At 38.1% G+C, this 20,300-nt stretch overlaps 13 protein-coding genes across 13 annotated transcripts; 6 read left to right on the top strand and 7 right to left on the bottom strand.

The window, feature by feature from the left end:
* Positions 1–37: 37 nt before the first annotated feature.
* On the bottom strand, positions 38–1,705 carry VICG_01065 (uncharacterized protein; the record flags this gene model as incomplete). The annotated part of the gene is made up of 1 exon (XM_007604449.1): positions 38–1,705. The coding sequence occupies one exon, from the start codon at positions 1,703–1,705 to the stop codon at positions 38–40; it is 1,668 nt and encodes a 555-aa protein (XP_007604511.1).
* A 288-nt stretch (positions 1,706–1,993) lies between these two features.
* VICG_01064 (uncharacterized protein) lies at positions 1,994–2,485 on the bottom strand (the record flags this gene model as incomplete). The annotated part of the gene is made up of 1 exon (XM_007604448.1): positions 1,994–2,485. The coding sequence occupies one exon, from the start codon at positions 2,483–2,485 to the stop codon at positions 1,994–1,996; it is 492 nt and encodes a 163-aa protein (XP_007604510.1).
* Positions 2,486–2,862: 377 nt separating this feature from the next.
* VICG_01063 (uncharacterized protein) lies at positions 2,863–4,350 on the bottom strand (the record flags this gene model as incomplete). The annotated part of the gene is made up of 1 exon (XM_007604447.1): positions 2,863–4,350. The coding sequence occupies one exon, from the start codon at positions 4,348–4,350 to the stop codon at positions 2,863–2,865; it is 1,488 nt and encodes a 495-aa protein (XP_007604509.1).
* Positions 4,351–4,753: 403 nt separating this feature from the next.
* On the top strand, positions 4,754–7,732 carry VICG_01062 (uncharacterized protein; the record flags this gene model as incomplete). The annotated part of the gene is made up of 1 exon (XM_007604446.1): positions 4,754–7,732. One exon carries the CDS (start codon positions 4,754–4,756, stop codon positions 7,730–7,732), a length of 2,979 nt encoding a protein of 992 aa, XP_007604508.1.
* A 138-nt stretch (positions 7,733–7,870) lies between these two features.
* VICG_01061 (uncharacterized protein) lies at positions 7,871–8,512 on the top strand (the record flags this gene model as incomplete). The annotated part of the gene is made up of 1 exon (XM_007604445.1): positions 7,871–8,512. One exon carries the CDS (start codon positions 7,871–7,873, stop codon positions 8,510–8,512), a length of 642 nt encoding a protein of 213 aa, XP_007604507.1.
* A 121-nt stretch (positions 8,513–8,633) lies between these two features.
* VICG_01060 (small GTP-binding protein domain protein) lies at positions 8,634–9,224 on the bottom strand (the record flags this gene model as incomplete). The annotated part of the gene is made up of 1 exon (XM_007604444.1): positions 8,634–9,224. The coding sequence occupies one exon, from the start codon at positions 9,222–9,224 to the stop codon at positions 8,634–8,636; it is 591 nt and encodes a 196-aa protein (XP_007604506.1).
* Positions 9,225–9,485: 261 nt separating this feature from the next.
* VICG_01059 (uncharacterized protein) lies at positions 9,486–10,892 on the bottom strand (the record flags this gene model as incomplete). The annotated part of the gene is made up of 1 exon (XM_007604443.1): positions 9,486–10,892. The coding sequence occupies one exon, from the start codon at positions 10,890–10,892 to the stop codon at positions 9,486–9,488; it is 1,407 nt and encodes a 468-aa protein (XP_007604505.1).
* Positions 10,893–12,176: 1,284 nt separating this feature from the next.
* On the top strand, positions 12,177–12,443 carry VICG_01058 (mannose-1-phosphate guanyltransferase beta-A; the record flags this gene model as incomplete). The annotated part of the gene is made up of 1 exon (XM_007604442.1): positions 12,177–12,443. One exon carries the CDS (start codon positions 12,177–12,179, stop codon positions 12,441–12,443), a length of 267 nt encoding a protein of 88 aa, XP_007604504.1.
* On the top strand, positions 12,430–13,317 carry VICG_01057 (uncharacterized protein; the record flags this gene model as incomplete). Its single annotated transcript, XM_007604441.1, has 1 exon — positions 12,430–13,317. The coding sequence occupies one exon, from the start codon at positions 12,430–12,432 to the stop codon at positions 13,315–13,317; it is 888 nt and encodes a 295-aa protein (XP_007604503.1).
* Positions 13,318–13,444: 127 nt separating this feature from the next.
* Positions 13,445–14,089, top strand: VICG_01056 (tRNA (guanine-N(7)-)-methyltransferase; the record flags this gene model as incomplete). Its single annotated transcript, XM_007604440.1, has 1 exon — positions 13,445–14,089. One exon carries the CDS (start codon positions 13,445–13,447, stop codon positions 14,087–14,089), a length of 645 nt encoding a protein of 214 aa, XP_007604502.1.
* A 257-nt stretch (positions 14,090–14,346) lies between these two features.
* On the bottom strand, positions 14,347–15,588 carry VICG_01055 (uncharacterized protein; the record flags this gene model as incomplete). The annotated part of the gene is made up of 1 exon (XM_007604439.1): positions 14,347–15,588. One exon carries the CDS (start codon positions 15,586–15,588, stop codon positions 14,347–14,349), a length of 1,242 nt encoding a protein of 413 aa, XP_007604501.1.
* A 607-nt stretch (positions 15,589–16,195) lies between these two features.
* VICG_01054 (uncharacterized protein) lies at positions 16,196–17,527 on the top strand (the record flags this gene model as incomplete). The annotated part of the gene is made up of 1 exon (XM_007604438.1): positions 16,196–17,527. One exon carries the CDS (start codon positions 16,196–16,198, stop codon positions 17,525–17,527), a length of 1,332 nt encoding a protein of 443 aa, XP_007604500.1.
* A 157-nt stretch (positions 17,528–17,684) lies between these two features.
* On the bottom strand, positions 17,685–20,267 carry VICG_01053 (uncharacterized protein; the record flags this gene model as incomplete). The annotated part of the gene is made up of 1 exon (XM_007604437.1): positions 17,685–20,267. One exon carries the CDS (start codon positions 20,265–20,267, stop codon positions 17,685–17,687), a length of 2,583 nt encoding a protein of 860 aa, XP_007604499.1.
* Between the last annotated feature and the right edge of the window lie 33 nt (positions 20,268–20,300).

Here is a 20,300-nt window from a genome sequence, read left to right as displayed (position 1 = left end):
ATACATTAACAGAATAATTTACATACTTAGTACTTTATTACTTTAATGCATATGTTTCTGGAAACTTCTGGTTGCTGCATTCCGAGTCATCTTCAGTTGCACCTACACATGGTGGATTAGTAGTAACACTGTCTGCACATTGTGGTTTGGCAGGACTACATGTCTGTGGTTTTCTACAATTACAGGATGTGCTAGTACTATTGCAAGGCTGTGCGGGTCTTTTGCACTCTTCACAGCTTGTACTGCCAAACACCGCACATGTTCCGGGACGAGAAGCGAATTCACTTTTGCAAGATGTTCCACATTGATTCTTAGGGCATTTCTTTTCACAAGATGTCTTGGTTTCATCTTCGCATTTTCTCGTACACACCGCACATCCATCTACTTTACTATTGCATGATTTTTCGTTTCCAGTTTCACTATTCTTATTTTCGCAGCTAGTTGGCTTTGCATTTGGCTCTCTTGCGTTCTTTGTGCTGGGAGATAAAAACTGTGATATTGGATCGTACAAATCCTCACCAGACTCCTCAGTTTTAGAAAGGTTTGAGGCTAAGAACTTGTTTGTAGGTTTAACGCTGACTCTATTGCGTTGGATAGCATCAACAAGGGGGGCATAAGCATTGTACGTTATTGCAGTGGCTTGCCTAATTTCATTATTTGTCAGCAACCTTTGTGTATCTCCGTTTATGACTGTGCCGATCTGTCTATTAGCATTGTTAAACATGTCGATGTATTTAATAAAGTTATCAAATGATACATACTCCTCGTTGTACAGTCCAAACTTCTCGACAGACCCATCATAAACCATTCTTACAAATTCATTTTGATGTTTGTCCTTCCATATTTCTAGAAACACTGCACTGGTGTACGAAGGAAGCTTTTTGATATCAGCATTCAAGCTGCTAAGAATCTTCACGATCAAGGAATCGTGGCCAGAAATAAGCGTTATTGCTCGCCTCTTCAACATTTCCTTCTTTAAAAACTCACCGAACTCACCCAGCGTTATGCCCATTGCCATTATGTTTGATCGTATTAGGTTTACATATTCCAAAAGGTCGTTCTGTTGATCAGTAACAAATGACAAAATCTTTTTTGGATCGCAGCTGAATTTCGAGCAGCTGAAAGGTGTTTCTGAGCAGAAATCGGCAATTATCTCGTCATAGATTTTGTATTCCTGTAAGTTTCTCTTTTTGAACTCGCTTAATTTTGCATTCAGAATGATATTCTTCAATATTTTTACATTTGAAGCAGAGACTATTGAATTTTCCCTAAAAATTTCATAGTGCCACTCGTTTAAACCTGCCAAAACACCATGCAATGTGCTGATGCTTCGCTCATAACTGGAGTGGTATCCTGTCAGGGAATCCAATATATGAAATTTAGCGCGGTAGTACTTTTTAATGTATTTTCCCAGTTTCTTTGCCTGAATGTATCCCTTCTTCGTCAGCATTCCATCGCTGCAAGGCTGTGATCTGCATGTTTCATCGCACTTAATACAGGATTTTTTCCTCCAAACATCACTCTCTACGGTTAAAGGTGCCCTATCTCCATGCCTAAATATTGCCACCAATCCAACGAGCTCAGCAGGATTGTCTGTGAATGATTGCGTTGCACTGCAGTTCCTATCTAAGGAACTTAGTTCACTAACATCCCTTAGCTGTAACGTCTTTTTAAGTGCCAGTACGGATGCTATAAATATCCACATGGGGCAGACACAGCTCTTCAATATAAAACCACCTATTCGCCTTATTGGACAAAGTTGTTCCAAATAAATTATTCGTATTTTCATTTATAAATGCACGTTTCGGACCCGTTTTACAAAATAGCTTGATAATTTCAACCATGAATAGCTGTTAATGCAATAAACTACTGGTGGACATAATTGAAATTAATGTTTCATCGTCGGGTGGCGTCAACTATAATTAACAAGTATACAATAAATCAAAATTAATATCAAACAAGTAAAGCTGGATGCTAGCAATATTATTATTATTTATTCGTCGTCGCTCTGAAGTTTAGTAACCTTGGCCTCCCCATCTTCGATCTCTTCCCAAGAAAGCTTAATCTTTCTCCTATCCTGTGTCTTTATTACCATCCCTCTCTGGTTAACAGAAACGATGGTTCCTTTGTACTTTTTTCTGTCAACAATGCAAGATACAGCATCATTTCGTTTAAAGTTTTCTGGTCCAAAGCCCTCTTCTTCTTTAATACCCTCATATATCAAATTTAAATCCTCAGAAATTGCTCTATACGATAGGCCTTGGAATTCAAAGTTCTTAAATGAATGAGGCTTTCTTCTTTTTACATTTTCTGATTTTTCCTCGATCCTTTTCTGGTCTAGTTCGTTTTCAACATCAATATAGAATTTAAGACACTTAATGTAAGCCTCTGCTGCCTTATCCATTCTTTCTTCCATCTGAGATAACTGTGTATTGACTTTTTGCAACTTTTTAGCTTGATTATTTTCATCAATTTCAATTGCCATTCTGGGGAAAAATAAACAAATTAACTGAAAAGAAAAACTGAAACTAGGTAGTATGTCTGTTCATAAACTTCACCACTCAGCACCGATTTTAAGGGATTATTTGAGAAATATTAAAAATCCATAAAATTTAATAAAAATTAAACCACAAACAACCACATATTCATGTCAATAAATACCAGGGCAGCTTAGTGAAGCCAGGCAGCCTACTTGCATGTAACATTCATAGCGTGTGTGCTTAAACTTGAATTTTGGTGGAAATATGGCTGCATCTAATGCACAAGACAACTTGAGCGAAGGGTATTTAATAATATCGGAATGCAAACAAATCAGCATTCGATTGAAAGTTTAAATGGTAAAGCCGCGGAAGACAGATTTATTTATTCAATAATCGCCTTTCCTGATCTCTTAGCTGTTTCTTTAGTGACAAGCTTTATATACTGGTTTACAATACCTGCTGCAAGGAATACATTGCTGCCCGAGCCTACAACTGAAAATAGATCACAGAAAAGAACCACAAATGAGGTCAGAAGCCCACTGAGGAATGCTGCTGTTGGAACGTACTCATTAAGTTTATCGACAGCATTCGTGTCTCGAATGCCCTTAAGTTGCATATCCTTGGCCTTAATTCTCTTAAATACAACTTCTGCATTTTCCTCCTGGGACTCAAGAAGCGAGACAGCTAGAAATGCAGAAGAGCACAGCATTATACAGCAATATAATGCAAAGAAAATGGGTCTTGTGAACATGTCAGTATACGAGTTTGGCGGGAAAATGTAATAACAAAGACCTGAAACAGGTGCAAATCCAACTTTAGGCTTCTGCTCCCAGATCCCGAAGAGGCGTACAAATAAGTTCTTGGGAAAGAACTTGTAGAGTAGTCTAGAAACGTTGAAAAATTGAGTAACAATGGTGTTTTGGAAGAGAATAGGATTTGTCGAGGAGTACATTAGATTAATTGGATAAGAGCTTACAATCCCCTTGTGCTTACGAGAGATGATTGGCAACTCAACCCTGATTGATTGGACGTACACAACAAAGCTAAAAATAATAAAAGTAAATATAAGAGAGGAGAGGTTTGGCAAATTTTCACGAAACATAATCTCATACAAAGCAGCAAGCTTATTTCTTCTGGCAAATAATAGATGGACAGTAGCTACCAGACACCCCTCAAACTCTAATCCCCTGCCAGTATAGAACACCTTTGGGCTAATAGCATTCCAGATGATTCTTTCGCAAACATTAGCAACAATGAAGAGATTAACACCATTGCCAATTCCGTAGCCCTTCTGCAGGAGTTCATCCAGTAATATTACTAGAATTCCTGAAATAATCAGTTGGAAGACAATAAGACAGCAGCTAGCCTTAGTTAGTGTTTCAAAAGGGCCATAGAAACCCGTAATGATTTGGACCAGGGCCTGGCCCACGGTCAAAAGTAAGGCAATAAGCTTCTGTAGAGAGTCGTGGAGAATCTTGTCCTCAGGTATATTAAAGTCTGGCTCGATAATCTTTGATGAGGTAAGGAGCTGCATTATGACAGAGGCTGTAACGACAGGCCCTGTGCCAAGATCCATGAGTGTGCCTCTGCTAGAGGCTATTAGAATTCTAAGCCATTGGGTGTGATCCTGGATGTTAGTTGTGAGGATTCCGTAGAGCGGGATCTGAGATGCAACCAAGTATATCAAGACGGCTAGGACAGTCCATATGAACTTCTCTCGAAGAGAGGGTGTCCTTGCTGGACTTCTCACCTGCGGCAAGATTGGCACGAAGGGCCTTACCAAGAGCAGAAGGTTTGAAAACAAAGACCGAGCTTTCTTTGGTTCAGTTGCCATGGGGGCATAAATTTTTACTAACAAAAGAGTGGCCATTGTAATCAATTCTGTGTAGTGAAAAGCAACGAGCAGATTTACGAGTAATCAAGAGACAACTTGGACCATAAATACCAAAATATCGGCTTGTATTGTTTAATATATGATCGGCAGTGCTGTCTAAAGCCTATAATAAGATTTGTTTGAGGTTTATACAAGACAGCTGTGAGGAAAGAGACAAGTTAAGGGAACATTTTGCTTGTTTGATCAAAAAACTTGCAAATCAGTAATCTATCTACTCTGGAAGCTCGAAATATCTTGGAAGGCTAATATTCTCTAGCAGAAATGCTCTAATATTGTTAAAACTGGAGTGATGCTGTTAAAAATGCGAATCATCTGTGGTTGTGTTATTTGTTCAAATACAATTCCCTGCAGTATTTTTGCTGGTTCATCTTACCCATCCATGGATCAAAAAAACAGAAAGGACACACTCAATGATGAGAGCTTTGAGGATATAATTAGCTGGGGCTCTCCACTGAGCAGAGACTCGGACAATATCACATCATCTCCCAACACGCCAGTGAATAGCGCTTTGGACTTCTTGGATGATGAAGAGGATTTTCAAATAATGAACACAGCCAAGAACTCAGGCAAGTCTAGTGGTAAAGGGAATCAAATATCTGGGTTGGCTATGAAACATGAAGCCAAGCCGGATGCTTTTGGCAGCACAACAAGTGAGAATACAAGTGATCGTCTTACTACAAGTGAGACGTACAGCTCAAACATAGGGGAAGTAAAAGAGCTAAACATCATTTCTAGAAGCTTATTTGATTCTGACGAAGCAGAAGATTTTGGCATTCTAAAAAATGTGCAAGGGAAGAAAGCGACAGACAAAGAAGAATGTGAACCAAATGCCAAAGATCAGCCACAATTAGCTCCTGTGCCTACTATTTCTTCCTCAACTGATAGTGATAATGATACTAAAAACCCCAGGACAATGCAAAATGATATCGAGGATACTCTAAATTCTGACTTTGATTTTTCGCCTTCTTCAATTGAGAATATATGTAAATCGACCGCCAACAATGAAACCAAGCCAAGGATTAGTGACAATGAGACAAAGACAGCTCCCAACATTGCAGAAAGCTTCACGGATGAGGACGCAACATCGCATTTTACCTTATCTGATTCACATGAAAAAGCACCAAAGTTTACGGATTTTCTATCTTCTGAATCTGAAGATTTTAATATCTCAGCTAGTGTTCACGAAAAACCCAATGTCTCTAGTTCACAACAAAGTGGTGTTAATAGCCACATTAACCTGCCAGTATCTTCCGAAAATAAAGATATCTACTATGAAACCTTGGCTGTTGATGAAAACCAGCCGAAGGATGCTACATTGCAGGAGAATGAAAAGAGAGCAGAGCATGTCTTTTTGGATCAAGATGGCACTAACAACAGCTCTATTAATTTTAATAATGAGCCAGAGGATGCTCATGGTACAAGCACACGGACAGTGCATTTCTCAGATAGAAAAGATCTGGGAAACAACATGCCGGTTGGTGTCCATATGCTTACCACAAAGAATGCCACCGCTGATCTACGAACAATTTCAGGCACAGTCAGAATGGTGCCCGAAAGCCATGAGTTCACAAGTACAAACAGCCTTGGTCCATCGCAGTCCACAAAGCCACAAAGCACTATTCTTGTAAAACACATTGGCGATGTCATTATCAAGTATTACAGAACAACAACTAAAAGGTATTCAAGCCATTCTTTGGTTGATAAAGTAATCTACATTATAGAGACGCACAGACCCGCCATTGCTGAGATCAATGATAATAGCTTTAAAAATAGAACAATTGTTGATATTGCAAACTCTCACATTAAAAATATTCAATCCGACTATTCAAAGATCAAAGATATTCTAAAGCTCAGAGATGAAGAAATATTCATCCATAACGTTACCTTTTCTATTTGCAAGGAAGATTTAAACTCATTGGTGTCTGATAAAAAGACTCTTTTTTCAACCACCGAGGATGTTTACAAGCACATCGAAAATGCAAAGTCTTTATCTCCGCTTGAGCTAAATGTTCTTAGATACAAAATGGGCCTTGGCTATTCGCTTCGCAGCAAGGATCTTTCTCCCAATCTTCTGAGGCAGGTTGTGCACATAGACAATCCCGAACTCACAAAGACATTTATCCTCAGTCAAACTAATAGAATAGTATTTTTGATAATTTTCTTTAAACTTGGAATGATCAATCTAAAAGACTTTGAATTTATATACTCCAAAAACCTATTTTACCAGTACGTTTTATCAAAGATCGGAGTCAATTCTGTAAAGACAAAAGAACCGAGAAACAAATGGAATGTCAGAAATATTGTTGATTTTGGAATTTCTAAGATCTTAAATGTTGAGAAGCCCAGGATGCAGGATAGTCCGTTGGAGGACATTGCCAGATCAGGAAAGGGCATTATCATTCCGCAAAAAAAAGATATTGTAAAGGTTGAAAACAGCTTTATGATTAATGGCAAAGGTGAAAAGAATGGCAATAGTTCAGTGATAGAAAACACCAGCAATAAGCTGAGCACTAACAAGATTGAGGACGATAGTAGTCTACTAACAAAGGAAGCCAATTGGCCTGTAAAACAGTCCAGTCTATCCCCGAATGTGCCAAAAAGTTCAATTTTTGATGAGTCAGATGAAGAAGAGAATTTATTTGATAGAGTAAAGCCCTCGAGTATTGAAAGTAATGCACCCTCCACATCTGCAACTGCTTCTATACTTTTGTCGCCATCCGAGCCCAAAAAAGACCCAGCCAGTAAAGTAAATAAAGGTGCAGCTTTCAAGCCAACAGTATCTGCCAGTAGCTTAGAAAAGAATGATGCTACTACAGAGAACAGCGCTTTAACGAGGACTGTCAATGAAAGCAAAGACAACAGCACTTTGAAATCCGATGTTGAACAGCCTCAGCTACCAATAGAGAGTGATACTGATAGAGGCCACGACGATCTGGTCAGTGCTCCCGAAGAGGCATCCCAGTCGGATGTTCCCAACCAACATCAGCTTTACAAGAAGAAGTTTTCAAAAAGCTTTGCTGATATCTTTACTTTAGAGGGGAGCAATACGGTTAATGATAATGTTGATGTCAGTTCGTATGTTTCTGATGTTTTAGAGACTGACAAACCCATCTTCCATACTGACGATTCAGAGACGAAAGGCTCTGTGATATCAAATTTGTTTGGGTTTTTCAAGAAGAAGGGGAGTGAGCCTAGAAAGGCCAAGGACGACTTAGTTCAAAGTAGAATATCCAGGCCTTTGAAGGCTGAGATACAAGCGCCCGAGAAGAAGGAAAGAAAAATAATTCAGAGCTCGTATGCAAATATGAAAGAGTCGCAGAATGTTGACATTCCAGGGTTTAAACCGGCCAAAAAATAAATTTCTTTTAATATTAAAAATGTGCATTTAAGCATTATTGATGTGCATTGATTATAAGCTATCTTGCAGTCTATAAGGAACTCTATAGTATACATCCATTTGCAAAAATCATGCCCTAACATCATCCTGACTTTATCCATGGGACTGAAAGAAATCGAAAAGATTATAAACAAACACAGTGGCGAACAACGAGCTGAAATCATAAATTACTATAAGAAAATGGTTGATGATGCTGTTGAAAGCCAATCCCGCATAGACTCTAAACTGGTGCGTCTGGTCGTTGATGCTTCAAGGTATCTTCCGTCTTCTGAAAGACAGCTGATTTTGGACAAGACAGTCAACACAAAGGCGTTCCAAATACGGACGTTCATTCTTAATACTCTCAAAAGTGACTTCTCTACAGAAAAGAGCCATTTTTCATCATTTTCTGAGTGGATGGTTGTAGCGATACAGGAAATCAGCAACACCTTTTACGAGGCAAATGACAAACTGCCAGCACCTATTGACAAGGAGTTGGTGGAGAATTTTCATAAGAAGTTTTGTGGAGAGCTTCGACTCATTTTCTGTTCCAATGAAAAGTTTGGCTCGGCGGGAAATCAGCTTTTGATAGACCTTAAAAAGTATTTTGAGAGCTTTGAGGGGTTTGAAGACGAAAAGACATTTTTGACAGACCGAGTTAGAAAAAACTTTAATATTGGCAAAGCTTTTACAAAAGAGAAAATAAATGAGATATTTGGCCAAATTGAACAAGGAAATAGTGAAAGAAGGATAGTGAAATAGGCAAGCAGTACTTTACCATGCACTACCATTAAACAGACGTGTCTCAAGCTTCGTCCCCAACACTTATATTGCTAATTTAACTTAAACACCAAACAGCTGCTACAAAGATAGGTTAATTTATTTATGGGCAGCATCTTTTGTTTATTTTGGCCCTAATCGTTATCTGATTCTGCTGTTCATCATCGTTTTCATTTGTCTTGTCAATATCTTCTAGAATAAATTCATCTATCCCATTGATCATTCTTTCTATTCCTTCACGGCTCAAGCCTGAGGCTGTAACAAACTTGGCACCCACTTTAGCCGCAACCCGTATGCCTCTTTCCATATTCTCATTTGTTTTATCTATCAAATCTATTTTGTTGGCAACCACCATCAGGTTTGTTTCCTCTCGGAGATTGTGTGTCAAAACAAAATCGTTAATCCATGACTCAACTTTGTCAACACTCTTAGAATCATCAACAGAAAATACTATTATTGCAAGAAACGTATTCCTGGTGTAGTTTCCTATTATCGAATGGAACCTCTCCTGCCCTGCAGTATCCCATAGCTGTAGACGGACAGCTTTGCCATTTATTTCATGGGTCGTTGTGAGGAAGTCAATTCCTATTGTGGGAGTTGGTGCATGCACTTTCGAGTACAAGTACTGTGTAATGAGTGTGGTTTTCCCAACTGCCGTGTTGCCGAGGAATACAATTTTATATGCTTTTTTCATGGGGTGAGGAGATCAGGGTAGTTGGAAATACTAAAGAAGATATTTTCTGCCAGTTTTAGCCAGACTGGCAGAAAAGTACATTGTAAACACACCAAGGCTCGCTAGATTTTTAGCATCATCTACGACACCATCAATATAGTAAAATGCCTGCCAAAATTAGAGTGGCCGAAAAGCGTTGGAACAATAGCATCAATGCTTGGCCAGAAGAATAAAATACGTTGTTATATATCCAGCATTGGATAATTCTTTTAAATTGTGCTTTTATTCAATCTCAATGTCCTTCCACTCATCCAGCTCTTCCTTTGAAAACCTCGATACTCTTTCCTCAAACTTACTGGGCTGTTCTGCCTTTTTTGAAAACATTCCTGCAATCGACTTTAAAGACCAATCCTTGCTCTGAATTTCATCCTTGTGGCTTCTTAAAAAGGTCAGGATCTTTTCAACAAGTGCAAAGCAGTATTCCTGGTTGTCTTTTTCTATCAATCTAGAGCACAGGCTTGGGAGTATTTCCTTTGCAATCTTTATTTTGTCAAAATTAAAACAGTATTTATCAATGCATTTGTAGACAGGGAGAGTATTCTTCTCAGAGCTCAGAAAGACAAGAAGGAGCTTGTATATTTGTTTGCAATATCTCTCCCCATTTAGACCCAACAGATAATTGCATATTAACAACATCGATTCAGAATCAGTGCATGAAGCCATAGTGTCGAGCAGAAAGCTCATGGCCTCTGTGCTAAAGCTGTGCTGAAATATGAAGTCTATGGTTAGTTTCTTAATCGTCTTGTCTTTGACCTGCAACCCAAGACTCAAATCTGATGTTATTCCATCCAGTTCCTGCACTGTAAAGCTCTGATTCATAAACCTCTGGAGTAGATAGGCCCGAATATTAGAATCCAAAATTGAGAACAGTATTTTTATATCCTCATTAAAGTATTTTTCATCCAGGGAGTAAAGAAAGTCGAGAGTCTTTGTTTTATATTCTTTATTTAAGTCCCTTTCGGCATCTTTCAGAAAGGCATTAAAGAGGAACTTGATAGTTATTGTCGGAAGTATGCTTCTGTTTCTCAAAAAATTCTCAAACATTGAAATCTTATCCTCAATTTTACACATTGATAGGTCTAACTTGAATATGCTATCATAAAAATTCATATCTGCAACGCCACGTGCATTGCTATTTTTTTCAACTTGTGCCACAAACTCCTCACTGCCTGTCAGTTGCACACACAGCTCACTTAGCATCTGATAATCTAAGGTTTGGCTTTCGAAATCCTTAAGCCTCTCAAAATTACATAACAGAACTTGTCCCGATTCTTCCAAGACAATGGATTCCATGCTTATAGCTCTGTGCTCCTTCTTTAGTACTGTGTGCACGAAGTCAAGTGCTTCTTTGAGCTTGAAAATGACATATCCGTTGTATTCAGTCTTTTCCCTTTCAAAAGCTTGTGTAAAGGGCACTATTCTTTTTGTATAAACAGAGGAGCGGGATAGCTTGAAGATCGGAATTATGTTTGGATGTGGATGATGCTTGAGAATCTCATAGGACTTGGTGGTGCCTGATTTTAATGCTATTTTCGAGCATGGAATGCCGTTATATTTTGTATAAAATATTTTGCCGAAACTCAGTGAATATGCCTGGTCTTGTTTGGAGGAAAAGAGGCCTTTTAGCATTGCTATGTTTAAAGGGCGAGAAAAGTAGAGTAATTTAAAAAGAGGTATAGTGGACGAAGATGTGATTGAAGAATAGGCTGTGCAGACAAGACAATCTAGTGGTAAGGAGGGACAGTGTAGCTCTCAAGGCTGCAGTGGCACACGATTCATTTTCAATCAGTTGATTGAGAAAGATGGAATGCTTGTTCTTTTAATTAAGCGGCCCATTCCCTAGCTTTATTTTGTAAACGAAATAGTAGGGAGTGTGGATAAGCACATATGTTCTTGCGTTCTGCCTAGATGGCTTCATACCTATACTTGTTATAAATTTTATTACCTGTAAAATTTTGTCAAATAAGGCAATTGAAGGATAGTAGATATAGAAGCCTAAGCCAACAACCACATAGTCAAATTTATCAAAACATTAATGTGCTGATATAACCTTAAATATAGTAAACAAGTGATATTTGGAGATTTTGACAGCAGTGTGACATGCATTAAGGCCGCCACAATATTCTTCTGTAACATGCTTAAAGCATCCAAATATCGTCAAACAATGCAAATAAAGCAAATAATAAATGAGACGTGTTTCTTCATTGAACTGTAGACGTCTGATTAATGATAAATTAGATCCAACAGAGTAAATTTTTATCCTCAAATTGAAAACGATATCAGACAGAATGGAGCTAGGATGTGGATAACGAACCTAGAACTGCCCCACATTGGATGTCTACGGACTATTGAGTAAATATGTAAGTCTATAGCTTGTCTATTCCTGCTGTGCAGTTTGAAAAAATATTGTATTTGTTAAAAATTTTTCTTTATTAGACTCTTTTGGAAGAAAGAAATCACCTTTTAGTATAAAAATCAGCTTTAAATGGCTTAGCAAACAATGCATCAGACAGACTATAAATATAGTCCAAGAAATATATGGCAGTAATATACACGGTTTTATTTGCTATTTAATTGATAGTCGTCTTTTGTTCCTGATATGTACAAGATTTGAAAACATGATCTTAATCATTTATTCTCAGATGGAATCTTCAAAGTATCCAGTCCAATATTCCAAAATATAATTGAAAACTTAGAGATTGGACAATGAGCCGGGAACATTCATCATTGTTGGAAGTGTCCATCTAGTCTCCTTATTGGCTGCTTTACTATTAATGTTCAAAATTTGTCGGAATCATCTGATGGATTGAAAGATTTTTGTCAAATTAATTCAATAAATCAATTTGCTTAGAATTCTGAAACTTTACAAAATATCTATAAAAATTTTCATACATCACAAACCCCAAACAAGTAATGATGGTACCCAAGGAAAGTAGACATGGTGATCAGCCTAATCGCTTTGGAAAAGTTGAAAAACCAGAAGTTACAAAGGCTGTAATATTGGTAGGCGGATGGGGAACAAGGTTAAGACCCTTGACATATACAGTGCCTAAGCCGTTGATAAGTTTCTGTAACAAACCTATCCTTAAGTATCAGATTGAAAAAGCTGGTCAAAGCTGGTATAAAGGAGATTATATTAGCATTAAATTATTACAGCGAGAAGATTATGGAGGAGGTTGAGAACTATCAAGAAGAGTTTGGTATAACGATCATATATTCAAAAGAGGATGAGCCTCTTGGAACAGCAGGGCCCTTGGCCCTGGCAATGTCTCATTTGGAAGGTACTAGTTTTTTTGTCTTGAATAGTGATATTGCCTGTAATGTTGACTTAAATGAAATGAAGGATGATTTTATGAGGAGTCATGCGATAGGCATAATACTGACATACGAGGTTGAGGACCCCACCAGATACGGTCTGATCATGACCGAGGGAAACCAAATAAAGTCCTTCATGGAGAAGCCAAAAAAAATAGAGGGTTCTGGGCCTTGGCTTATTAATGCTGGCATTTATGTGCTTTCGCACGAGGTGCTTCGATACATCGAACTCAGAGAAATGTCAATCGAGAAGGAGGTGTTTCCTAAGTTGGCAGAGGCCGGAGTGCTTCACGCTTTTAAGTTTGAAGGATATTGGATGGATATTGGCCAACCTGTTGATTATTTAAAAGGGCAACAATTGGCCATAGAAAACATGGAAACTGACGACATGCTTCTGAATGAGATTGGAGCGACGCCAGTTAGCCAGGGTGCTCAGTATGAGCCTAGTGAAAAGCCCAACGGCAACGTTAATAAAGGATACATTGACAGAAAGAACAACGTGGTGATTGGAAGAAACGTTAAGATAGGCTCAAACGTGAATCTAAAAGATTGTACGCTCTTTGAAAATACCGTTGTCGAGAATAATGTAACCGTTGAAAACTCGATTGTTGGATGGGGCTCGCGTCTTCAGAAAAATTGTAAAATCTTGGATTTTTGTGTTCTAGGTGAGGGAACGATAGTCCAAGAAGGAAGTTGCCTGAAGGGGTGTCGTACTGAACCCAATTCAAAATTTGAATAAATCTATTTGATCTCAAATGCTATATTACTGCTTTACATATAGATTGAGGTTAAGCTAGTTTGGATCAGCAGTATCTAGCCTATATCTAATTGTAACACCATGCCCTCCCTCAAGAAATTGAAGTAGAATGGTTTCAAAAAGAGATTATCGATGCCATGCACACACAAACCCATTTAGAGATACAAAAATAGACGTTCCGAAGGATCCCAGCTCTATAGACTGGAGGAAGCATTTCGAAAATGGCCGTCCACCCACTTTTATTGATGTAGGCTGTGGTTATGGAAAGTTTCTGGTGGAAACTGCAAGATTATTTCCAGGGGAGAATGTTCTTGGTCTGGAAATCAGAGACAAAGTTGTAGAATATGTCGAGCAGCTTGTTTCGACTCTTCCCAACTGCTCTGTTGTTCAAACCAATGCTCTTTTATTTCTTCCAAACTTTTTTGTGTCCAACAGTCTTAGAAAAGTCTTTGTCCTCTTCCCCGATCCGCATTTCAAGAAAAGAAAGCAGAAGTTTAGGATGATTTGCAGACAGACAATGGCTGTGCTGAAGTATCTATTTGAAAAAGAGGGGCAGCTGTATATTTCAACAGATGTTGAGGAGTTATTTGAGGATATGTGCCAGGTGATTGAGTCTACAGGATATTTCTCAGAGCAGAAAGATCCCAGTGGTGATCCGCTATTTGAAAAGTGCTATAGAGGAACTGACGAAGCAGGACGTGCAGGGATGAAGAGCGGACACACCTTTGGGAAAGTATACAAGATAGCTAAATGAGGAGGCTTGTTTATAGTCTTGAGAGGCCACTGAAACTACTGAGCTGGCAACATTGAGGAGAATACTGCATGATTTATGTCATTACCACCTAGCAATACCATTTATTACTATCTAGCAACTCGGCCATCTTGAAAGCAAGGCAAAAGTGTAGGATATCAGATGACTATTTGGAGCTTATCTTCACACTATGCTACTGCCTATAGTAAATAAACTTTTACATATTAAAAGCTCCAACTTGAAAATAAATTTTCTTTATTTTAATCTTCACATTTTCTTAAACATTTCATCGAGCAAAGCATCTTCTCAACTACAAACTGATGCTCCCTGTCCAAATAGCTGTAATTATAACAATAGCAAGGCTCTACCACAAAGTAGCACTTACAAAAGTCGCAGATATGCCTCTTCACAAACATGCGATTGAGCCATGGATCCAGCTTGTTCTTTTCATTCAGTATCTTTGTAAAGCAGATCTGAAGAAGACTTTGCTCATCCGAGATTTTCGGATGCTTCTTTTCGTACGGATTGGATCCAAGTCTGATGGTGGTGTGCTGCCCAAAGGACTTGAAGAGCTTGTATGGAAGATAAGATATTTGGTTTTCGCTGATATCAATCATTGTTATTGAGCTGAGAGCGTCTAGTATTCTTAGAGATGAGATTTCTGATATTTTATTATTTCTTAGGTTTAGATATCTTAAGGATGGATTGTACAGTGCAATATAGGGAAACTCTGGTATTTCATTATCGCTGAAATCAAGCTTTTCAATACTTTTCAATGTTAGGAGACTAGTGTGGATACTCTTTAGTCTGTTTTTGAATACTGGAAGAATTCTCAGTGCATTCAAGTTGGACATGTTTGGAAGATCCTCCAGCTCGTTCATGCCCAGTCCGAGCTCCTCCAGCTTTTTCAAATTGTTAATTTCATGTGGAAGATGCCTAATTTTGTTATTTGACAGATTAAGCCAGCTGAGATTTATCAGAGAACAAAATTCAACGGGTATGCTCTCGATTGAATTGTTTGAAAGATCAAGTTTTACCAGGTTTTTTAAATTTTGTATTTCTGGAGAAATCCAGGCCACCTTGTTGCTAAAAAACCCAAACTTCCTTAGGTTTTTAAGTTTATACACGCACTCTGGTATTGCTTCAAATAGATTCTCACTCAGCCCTAGGCCTGATATCCTAGTCAGAGCTCCCAGCTCCGGGGGCAGGATCCGCAGTCTATTTCTGGTGAGATCCATCCAGGACAGCCCAACACAATCTCCAATACTACTATCGATCTCCTCTATCCTATTATCGTTTAATGCTAGTCGGCTGAGGCTTTTTAGCGTTTTTATCTCCTTTGGTATTTTCTTTATTTTATTATCACTTAGGATCAGCCAATTTACATCCGTCTTGATCTTATTGAATGGAATATCACTCAATCCCTGTTTTGAAAGCTCCACAGTGCAGATCTCGGTCATTATTTTATTTATGCGTTTTCTTTTTATGTGGTGATTTTTCATGCAGTTTCAGGTTTGTAAATAGACGGCATTTAAGTCAAAAGCTAATATTTAGCTATTCAGCAGTGTTTAATTTGTGAATAAATAAGTTGAGTTTGTATTTGTGTTGAAAATTTATGTCTATATGATTTTTATTTGACTTCAGCACCAACAACACCTCACCTAAGACACATAAAACCAATGACCTAATTTTTAGAATAGCTTTTTTGCTCTTCTTGGACCTCCATTGGGGAGTACTTAGTAGGAACATACTCTATGATCTTTGATCTGCAATCATAGTTCTACGCTCTAACGACCGGTTTTCATTGGTCTTTAGTATTGATGAGATGCTTATATTTCATTTGCCAATAAATTGTTTTATACTTTGCTTGCCTGCCATGTTCTCCTATCGGCGCTTTCATACTGGTTTCTGAAACATAACTCATTTAAACCTGTAATTTATTTGAACCTATGATTGCTTGAACATACCAACCTACAGCTCTCGTTTTGGCAATATCATAGGCCAATTCTCTGGATTACCGTTACAATAGGTTAATAAAATTGCTGGTTTCACCTTTGAAACTCTTGGAAGTAACAGAGACTATCAAAATCAAACGGAACTACCAGCTATATGGGGACAGGACTAAGCCTCCCAAAGGAAACTGTAGTAGTGGGAAAAACAAACAGAAATGCGCCAAATTTGTATAGATTCCACGATGTGCCAGACCATCTTTACCCCTATGAAACCAAGAAGAGTAAAACAAAATTCCCCGACATAGAACTAGCATTAGCATTGGAGACGTTCAACTCTATTGTCACATGCAAGCTAAACACCAAAGAACCTCCGCAGCGACTAACCAAAAACGAAATTGAGATCTTTAAAAAAATTTTAAATCCTGTGAAAACCCTGCAAAATGCATTAATTACCAGCAGTGACACAAAGGAATTAAAAATGGAGATAAGTGCAGAAGACAAGCAGATATATCTGTGCAGAAGCTACTTGGTAGAGCTAAACGAGATAGTGTGCAAGCACAAATCAATAACCATATTGCAAATATGCTGTAACTATCTCAGATACTTGCCATATGGAATAGGCCAGCTAAGAGGTCTAAAGATGCTAGTTGTATCAAGAAACAGAATAACTGAGATTCCAGAGGAGATCGGATTATGCAAGGAGCTAAGGGAGATTGACCTGTCCCATAATCTAATAAGGATGCTTCCCAAATCTCTCGTTTGTCTCAAAAGACTAAATACACTACAGCTTGCAAATAACCTTTTGATCGAGGTTCCTACATTTTTGGGCAAAATGCAATCCTTAAAGTACCTGAATCTCTCAAATAACAAAATCAAAAGCGTTCCACTAGAAATTTTCAAACTACCGTTTCTTCTCAGCTTGAATTGCTCGGGCTGCTCCTTAAACCTGAAAAACAGAAAAGTTTTTGAAATTAAGGGTAAAATAACATTGGCCGAAACAGTGGCCAGAAATATAATTCGGAAGAATCTACCATTAAGAAAAAGTGTGTCTGCACCACTGATTGACTACCTTCTAAGTGTCCAGGAGTGTTCATTCTGTGGCGGCCCATTTTTTGACTACTACGTAAATGTGGAAGATCTTCATATTTTTGAATCGGAAATATATCCGATTCATTACAAAATGTGCTCACTGCACTATAAAAAACACGAAGACAGACTGTCAACATTATTTGAAAGGACCATGCCCACCTTTCCAATTAAGATCTTTGAGGAGAATTTGCCGTCAATTTGTGAGCTATTTGAACCTTACATCTACGACGAAGAAGTCCTGCATAATGGCATGGCAAACTCCGAATCGTCAGACACAATCCCACTCATCTGTCTTGCAAACTACAACACCAAAAAACATAGACGTGGCATAATAGATTCATTTTTCCAACTTGACCAAGAAAACTCTAACATTTTTGATTGCATTTTTGATCAGAGATAGCTAATAAATCAATCTTTATGCAAAACAGTTTAACTACACAGCGTGTTTCTTAAATATATAAGGTCTAATGCCTTTGTTGAATGCTGAAAATGCATTTACTTAGACATTGGCAATGCAGCAATACAAACCTTAATTAGAATATCTGTAGCACAATCATTTATTCATAAACCACTTGTCCATATGAAACCATATCAACATGGCAGTCACGCAGTTTAAAAAATCCATGCTTCGTGGGATTAAAGGCTATGTCAATACACTGTCCGTCTCTCGCACTAACCACAGCATTACAAATACACTGCAACATTTTGTCTTGCTTTGTCAATCTTAATTTTGAGGATTTACGGTGCTCATCCGACTTGTTACTTTTCAAACCTTCACTAGCCAGATCCTTTATTGGCATAGCAGTGTTTTCGTTGATGCCATCCTGGGTTTTGCTTAGAATATTAGGATTCTTGAGGCTTTCGTCAGCTGCATTAGGCAAAGTTACGACGGTGTCTGTAAGTCTTGGTGCATCAAAATGAGCTGAAGGCTTTGTGCTCTCAGCAATCATAGGATTTAACACCAAACTGTCATTGCTATCAACAATGCTACTATTATGAGTGGCATGGTCACTGGCGCTAGCAATGCTGTTTTTAATTTCATGGAAGCTACTATTGTCTGTATCTTTATTTTGATCGCCAATGTTGGTAACACTGTAGCCCTTGAGTATCCAGCATATGGAGTAAAATACATTGAAAGCCGATTCTTTTACAGACTTTACATATCTCTTGAAGACATACTCCACCTTGTCTGGGCTTGAGGACGCCAGACAGCACTTGATTGCTTTAATGAAAAAGGAAGAATTGGAAATTGAGACATGTCCTGTACTTAGAAAATATATCAGTGCAGACGTAGTGGTTCGCCTCAAAAGAATAAACTGCTGAGTTCTATAATCTAGTTTGCATCTCAGAATTAAATCCACAAATGATCCAAGAGTTTCAGGTAGATTTAAATAAATCAACAATCTAATTCTTTCAGAAACATTGGCTTTACTTTTTAATATACTTTGAATGGTGCGCGGGTCAGATCGACATTTATAAACGAAGAAATAGAGACAGGAATAGTCAACCTCAGAGCCTATCTTTGCAGTTATCATTTCAACAAACTCGGTACTGGCTTTGGTATGCGAATTTATAAATATCTCATTGGACGTTAGCATATCCATAGAATTCAAGATATCCGAATCCCCAACAACAGTATCCCTCAAAGTATCATTACTCGGCATGTTCTTTTTCGATCTAATCAGTGGTTTAAAGCTAAGCATTTCTTTTATAAATTCAACTATTACTTCTACAGAGCCCATGTCAGTGGAGGTCAATGTCTTTTCTAGCAGTAAATCGTAATAATGGTACGGATCGGCGATGTATTTCAAGACCTCAAAGACGTTATTTTGAATACATTCCCTGATTTGAGCGTCATTAAGGGTGCCTGCAAACATGTATTCAAGACAGAAGCTTCTTAAGTGTGCTGGAATCTGGTTGAAATTAGTGATACACATGGTCTTGAGAAAGACGCGAAGACCCGGCACATCTTCGTTTTTAGACAGAAATTCCAAAGAAAAACCAGATCTTCTAATCTCAGAAATATATTCTTCTGAAAAACAGGTAAGACAACCTTCAGAAAGCTTTGAGAAGAACTTTGTAAATTTTTCATACATTTCATCCAAGGAAAGCTCGGCATGTTCCTTCTGAAATCCGAGCTTTCCGTCCACAATGGCTGGCTGATCTGATGCATCTTCAAATAGTTTCAAGCTATGAGAACTATCAATTATTCTCATTTGGTGTATCAATTCTCGATACATTCTAAAAAGCTCCTCCCTGATTCTTGCTGATTTATCGAGCAATCTGTCAGAGACAGTGGGCGGTACGTTGAAATAGTTCATTCTCTTCAATAGCGCTAGTCTTACTTCATCTTCCGAATCGTTCAGTAAAATGCTGAAATAAGGTTCACTGGAAAACGAGACTTTTCCAGCAAGTAGAATCCTAATCCTGTGGTCCCGATCCCTAATGTAGTTCTTAAGTACAAATTCAGGATGAAGATCTAATGCATTTTCAATAAAACCTCGTCTTTTTCTGCCCTTAACAATTCTTGGTTCTGTGTTTTCTCTGAAAAACTGGCAATCGCAGTAGATTTTAACATACAAATCCTCATCAAGTTTCTCAACATCGACATACTTTATGATCCTTGGAATGAAATCCAGATATGAATCGTACTTCTTAAGAACCATGCCAACGAGCATTTCCCTGTCGCTACTGGTTTCAATAAACATGGCCAGTATTTGTTTCAGCATTTCTCTGTTAAATGCTGTTTTTGTATACGCCTCGAAGAATTTCCAAATTATTTGAGTGTTCTTGAAATGGATGAAGATTAGCTCAGAAACAAATCCAGAAATATCCGCTTTGTCTTCTGTAATGCATTTAAGAACAGACTCAAAGATAAAGTTCAAGGCATCATCATCTAAAATGGTAGAAAACATGTTGGATGATGATTTTAGAAGTTTAAATATCTGAGAAATTGCTAAAATAGCATATGGCCTCGTCTCTCTGTCTTTAAGATTCTCCAAGCATGTCTTGACTTCGCTCACAAAATTTGCAGCTTCGTATTTTGCACTGCTCTCTTTTTCCATGTTTTTCAATGCTTCAAGGAGTTCTCTGATGCTACCTACGTCTTGTTCCAGCTTCTTCTTTTTTCGTTCCGTCATTTGGGATTCTTCTGAAAAACTATAGTTAGCAAA

This window comes from Vittaforma corneae (genome assembly GCF_000231115.1).
Source record: "Vittaforma corneae ATCC 50505 unplaced genomic scaffold supercont1.8, whole genome shotgun sequence".
Lineage (NCBI taxonomy): Eukaryota > Fungi > Microsporidia > Nosematidae > Vittaforma > Vittaforma corneae.
The sequence above is the reverse complement of the archived record's forward strand: the minus strand, read 5'-3'. Positions and strand labels throughout refer to the sequence as shown.